Source organism: Poecilia formosa, unplaced genomic scaffold, assembly GCF_000485575.1.
Source record: "Poecilia formosa unplaced genomic scaffold, Poecilia_formosa-5.1.2 Scaffold507, whole genome shotgun sequence".
Lineage (NCBI taxonomy): Eukaryota > Metazoa > Chordata > Actinopteri > Cyprinodontiformes > Poeciliidae > Poecilia > Poecilia formosa.
The window spans coordinates 261548-267547 of record NW_006800446.1 but is presented as its reverse complement, the minus strand read 5'-3'; the positions used below and the strand labels follow the sequence as shown (position 1 = coordinate 267547).

Below are 6000 nucleotides of genomic sequence, written 5' to 3'. Positions count from 1 at the left end.
AGTGAAGTATTGATTTCCACTTCCACATAAAAATGTTCCCCATTATTTATTTTTTTCAAAGTTCTTTAAGAGAAAATGAGTTGTTAATGCTACTAGACTCCACGATATCACAAGAGGCACAAGCAAAGAGAACCTAATCAGCTGGAACTGCAGTGTCTTTAAAAAAGTTTTCAAGAGAGATTGCAAAGCATTAGAACTGCAAAGGATTTATTCTAAAAGGTTTGATGAAGGTTCAATGGCAAAGATCACCCCACCATTAATAAATACTGCTGAGGATGGTAAAGTGAGAGAAAATAATGGCAATGACAAGGATTTAAAGCTTCAAGAGGCTTGAATCTTTTTTACTTTCCCATTTAAGTTTTTTCTATCTGACCGGTTTCAGTGCATCATCACCATTTAACTTTCTACTTGCTGATCCTTTTTGCCAGAAGTAGCAGAACAGCTGCAAGTTGCTTGATAGTTGATTCAACCAGTTTCATAATATCTAGAGATTGAAATACTTCCTCATTCGTCTTTGATAAAGAGCTTTTTATAATACTCTGATACATATTAAAGACATGAAAGTAAAATACAGTACACAGACATTTTACTTTATTGAACAAAAAACATCTCCAGCAAGCAGGCAGGCTTGTCATCTTGTAAAAGTTTGACCTGAGAACGCATCTGTAGCACAGTTGTATTTTCAACAATGAAGAAAATTCAGCATAATGAATAAATCTGGCAAAGAAAAGAATTTGACCTAAACAACCAAATTTTAAAAATTTACTGAGCAAGTAAACATACTTCAGCAATACAAATAAAGTATCCTATAACTATAGGTCCTCCAGGGTCAGTGTCCTGCGATTAAGGACAGAGTCATTGAATGTTAATGAAAACCTAAGCAGAAGAGAAACAAACAAATAAGTAAAAATTATCTTTAACACCACAGAAATATATGGCAACCATTTCTAAAACAGAGGAGTTTTGATTCAGTTTCCACTCAGTGTCTTTTTTTTCTGAACAATTTCAAACAAACATCACAGATGAAAGATTTCTCTCATGTGTGGATTCTCATGTGTGAGGTCAAATTACTTTTTTGACTAAACATTTTCGAACAAACATCGCAGCTGAAGGGTTTCTCCCCAGTGTGGACTCTCGCGTGTGAGAGCAAATTGTGTTTGTGACTGAACACTTTTGAACAAACATCGCAGCTGAAAGGTTTCTCTCCAGTGTGGATTCTCATGTGTGAGGTCAAATTATTTTTCTTACTAAACATTTTTGAACAAAAATCGCAGCTGAAGAGTTTCTCTCCAGTGTGGATTCTCTTGTGTAAGGCCAAATTATTTTTCTGACTAAACATTTGCGAACAAACATCGCAGCTGAAAGGTTTCTCTCCAGTGTGGATTGTCATATGTGAGGTCAAATAATGTTTGTGACTAAACATTTTTGAACAAACTTCACAGTTGAAAGGTTTCTCTCCAGTGTGGATTCTCATATGTGAGGTCAAATTATATTTTTGGCTAAACATTTTCGAACAAACATCGCAGCTGAAAGGTTTCTCTCCAGTGTGAATTCTCAGATGTGAGGTCAGAGTATTTTTCCTACTAAAAATTTTCGAACAAACATCGCAGCTGAAAGGTTTCTCTGCTGTGTGGATTTTTATATGTGAGATCAAATTATTTTTCTTACTAAAAATTTTTGAACAAACATTGCAGCTGAAAGGTTTCTCTCCATTGTGGATTCTCATGTGTAAGGTCAAATGATGTTTGTGACTAAACATTTTTGAACAAACATCGCAGCTGAAAGGTTTCTCTCCATTGTGGATTCTCATGTGTGAGGTCAAATTATTTTTCTTACTAAACATTTTTGAACAAATATCGCAGCTGAAAGGTTTCTCTCCAGTGTGGATTCTCATATGAGAGGTTAAATTTCTTTTGTAGCCCAATGTGTGTCCACATAACTTACAACAGAACTGTTTTGGTTCTGAGTTGGTTTGTTTGTGTCCTTTTGGTTTTAGATTTCTATCACATGTTTTACCACTGTGACCAGACCTAAATGTCATTTTTACCTGACCTTTCCTCATTGAGTCTCTGTTTCTATTTGCTGTAAAACATTTGGCTTTATCCACTGAGACTGAAGAACCTCTACTTGAATGGCTCCCTTTCCAGTCATCTCTCCTGTCTTTAGCTTTTGGCCTAGAATCTGGCAAGTGTTTCAGTTCTTCAAAGCCTTGATGGTTTACATCATCATCAATCATATCATCATCTTCATCACCCTTGTCCTCAGGGACTCCAGTCTCTGAAGAGTTGGAGTAATCTCCATGACCTTGATTTCTAGAGGATCCAGCAGCTCCACAGTGGTCTTCTGGAAATTCTCCATCTTTCTTTTGGTGTTGATGAAGGGCTGAGAACAGAAGACACTCTTCATCTTCCTTGCTTATAGCTGGCATGAGGGGCTTTGGACCCTCCAGCTCAAAACTCCGGCTGTGTTCTTCAGGAGCATCTTCTTTCATCACCAACATCTGTTGAACATCTGCAGGAACCACTGAAAATCATTAAGTTAATCATAAACCACTGTAACTTTATATTCATATCAACATTACCTGTGCTGTATGAGCAGCTCTATAATATATATGTAAAGCTGCTCCCTTAAAGCAGACTATATGTATGAAGTAATAATCATGTAATTCACAGTTACAAGAACCACAAAGGGGAAAATAGCAAGTTCATAATTCATACATCTGAGGTAAATAACTTGTGTAAAATGTCCCAGTCCATAAATCAAACTCACCAATGCAAAAAAGAGCACGTCTCAAAGTTTACAGGCTTTGTTGTTGATGAAGAGAGGAATAAGCACAATAAAAGAGTTTGTGAAAAATAATTAGCTCCCATGCATTTGAGGGGGAACAGATTATTTCAGGCAGCTAAAATATTTGGTTCCAGCCCTTTAACTTTGGCAAATAAAGAGCAAATGTTACCAGATTCACAGGAATGGTTGCTGATGATGAGAAGATTTACCAGTTCCAGGACCCGACCAAACCCCCTCAGTGCTATTACCTTGGGAAATAATGACATTTTGTTAAGTATAAAACAGGCTTTTAATGCCTAAAAATCATCAAATGTTACAAGCCATGCAAGTCATATAAATGGAACAGATACAGAGTGACATTCACCGTCCAGCGCTTCACTTAGCTCATGTTAGGGATGACACTAGGTAAAGCAAAGATGGTAGCTACAGCTTAGCTTTTATTCGTCTCCTCATTCTGTTTCCTCCTAAAGGCTAGTGTAATCAGTTTCAGTTTGTTTATGTCTGACTGGCGCCAGCCTTATGTGATTATAGTTACGTAAGCAGCAGCAGTGTACGCGTAAGCAGATAAAAGCTATAAAGGAAAGAGACAGAATCCACAACATTCTCCCTAATGGAGGAGTCTATCCAGTATCCTCAGAAAGCTGTTCCTAGAGCGTTACTGAGATAAAAACATACAAACCTCATCTGTATAGAAGAACTTTGGGGTTGAAATCAGCCTCCAGTCGTTTTTCCCGCTGGTTCATTTCTAACAGTTGATAGAAGGACTCGTCTTCGTTGCCATCTTCTTCTTCTCTTTTTTTTATTGTGGTTGGCAAACAACTTTTTGGTGAACTACCGCCACCTTCCAGGTTGGCGCATGGATCAGATGTTTTTACTATTACAATCTTCGGTAACACTTTATTTGAAGGGGTGTGCATAAGACTGACATGACACTGTCATAAACATGACATGACATCTGTCATGAAGTGTCATTCGGTAAATAATGACACTTTTAATGCAAAGTTGCTCTAAAAGTTGCATTAAAAGTCCATTAAAAGTGTCAACTTTGCATGATTTGGTACATTATGATAACTGAATGCAAAGTTAGCATTTTTAATGGACTTTCAATGCAACTTTTAGAACAACTTTGCATTAAAGTGTCATTATTTACCAAATGACACTTCATGATAACTGTCATAAGCATTCATAAAGACTTCTTTATGTTCATGACAGGTGTTATGTCATGTTTATCACAGTGTCATGTCAGTCTTATGCAGACCCCTTCAAATAAAGTGTTACCCAATCTTCTCAAAAGTTGTAAAATGTTGTATGATGAAGTAAAGATAAACGTTTTGTGGTTGTAACATCAGTAGAGGTTTACGGAAGAGGATTAAGGCCACTGGGGGAAAAAAAAGAAATTCTGACTTTAATCTCAAAATTTTGAGGAAAAAAAGTCAGAATTCTGAGATCAAAGTCAGAATTCTCAGATTAAAGTCAGAATTCTGACTGTTTTCTCAGAATTCTGAGAAATGAAGTGACGTGTCTTGCCAAAGGACACATCAGAGGCAAGCAGAGCACACACAGACGTGACATTGTGGGGGGGTCTGTCGGTGATCCCTCCAGAGGTGGGGACTCGAGTCACATGACTTGGACTCGAGTCATTAAAATCACGACTTGAGACTTGACTTGAAAAAATGCTCAAAGACTCGGACTTGACTTTGACTTGCACACCATTGACTTGGGACTTGACTTGACTTGAAGCTGTTTACTTGAAAAGACTTTATATTTTACCTAAAGTCTTAAAATTCAAAACACATTATTTATAAAGTGGCCCCATTAATTCATTTCACTCATTCCGTATTAACAGCACTAGGACTTGTGAATCAAAAAATGTTGTATTTGATGAAGTAAAGACAAAAACGTTTTATAATTGTAACATCACCAGAGGTTTAATTGAATGGAAGTTTTTGGGTGTGGTATATTTTATCATGATTAAATAATAATTTGCATCGAAAATGTACAACAAATATTTCTGTGTATGAGAAACTACAACTTAAACTTAAAATTAAACATAAACTGAATTTCATTTAAACTTAAAATTAATTTCACTCATTTTACATATGAGTCTGGCTAATGGATTTTAAAAATAGCTTTTAAAAAGTAATCATTGTTGACCTAAGAAACTAAAATTTCAGAAAAAAATACACAACCTGGATCAAGTGTTTTGTTGCTGTTGCTTTATTTGCGTCTTCTCCCTCTAGGGGGCAGCATTGCATCATAATCTAGTTCCAAACCTGCTGTGCTCCAGAACAAAAATAACGTGTTTTGTATGTTGGAAAATCATGCTATGAAAATACTTCACCTTTAAATTTCCCAAAAACTAAAGATTTAAAATGAATTAAAGTGTTCTTTTAAAGACTTGCCAGTTTTGGAAGGTCAGCTGTTGTAACTTTGAAATACCTTAGCATGTAATATTATCTGACAATTATGTAAAATATCACACTATGACTGTCACGCTCCCAAGCAAAGAAATCAGCTGATGTGCAGACAGAGACGGATGGCAGATCTGTGTCAAAGCCTTGGCTATAATGTGCTCATTATGAGTGTGCCACAGGGTGGATATTGTGCTGTTCTCACATACAAAAGAAGGGAAAGGCTTGACCCTGTGTAAAGTAGGTCAGGTCTGTGAAGGGGCTAACACTTGGCTGTGTTAGCAGAACGATTTGATTTGATAATTCCCATAACCTGTGAACTCCCAGAGAAGCAGAAAGAAACTAGCTTAGGTCGCACTAATTATCCCATGATCTTTGTGTGGCTCCAAATACCAGACATTTGGAAAGTTAGATTAGATGACATGAGTGGTGCTGGCTTGAATTAGCCTCAAAAGAAACCAAAAATAATAAAAAAATAAATAACACAGAAAAATATCCGCAAGTAGATGTGAAAACCTCAAGAGAATTTTACCACCCGCAGAATGAGAGGAGGAGACAACAGCATGTTTTTTTTGTTTTTTTTTTAGCAGAAAATATATACATGGACTGGTTCCCAGAGATGACAGGATCAATTACAGAGATGTTTTTCTTTGCTGGTAAATATGTATTTGCCAAAAAGTAACATGAGATGACGCCAAGGCATGTATGAAAAAATTTCGACTGATAAATCGCACATGAAAATGCTTCAGATGTATCAAGGATTTAATTTTGTAACTTGTATAAAAATCTACGTGTGCAAAGA

At 36.4% G+C, this 6000-nt stretch overlaps 1 protein-coding gene across 1 annotated transcript; it reads right to left on the bottom strand.

The window, feature by feature from the left end:
* Positions 1-571: 571 nt before the first annotated feature.
* Positions 572-2519, bottom strand: LOC103156887 (zinc finger protein OZF-like). The gene has a single exon (XM_016664707.1). It carries the CDS (start codon positions 2498-2500, stop codon positions 1037-1039), a length of 1464 nt encoding a protein of 487 aa, XP_016520193.1. The 5' UTR covers positions 2501-2519; the 3' UTR covers positions 572-1036.
* Between the last annotated feature and the right edge of the window lie 3481 nt (positions 2520-6000).

What these genes read in the sequence shown, in the direction of transcription:
- LOC103156887 (XM_016664707.1), bottom strand. Translation starts at nt 2,500, where the DNA reads ATGTTGGTGATGAAAGAAGATGCTCCTGAAGAACACAGCCGGAGTTTT.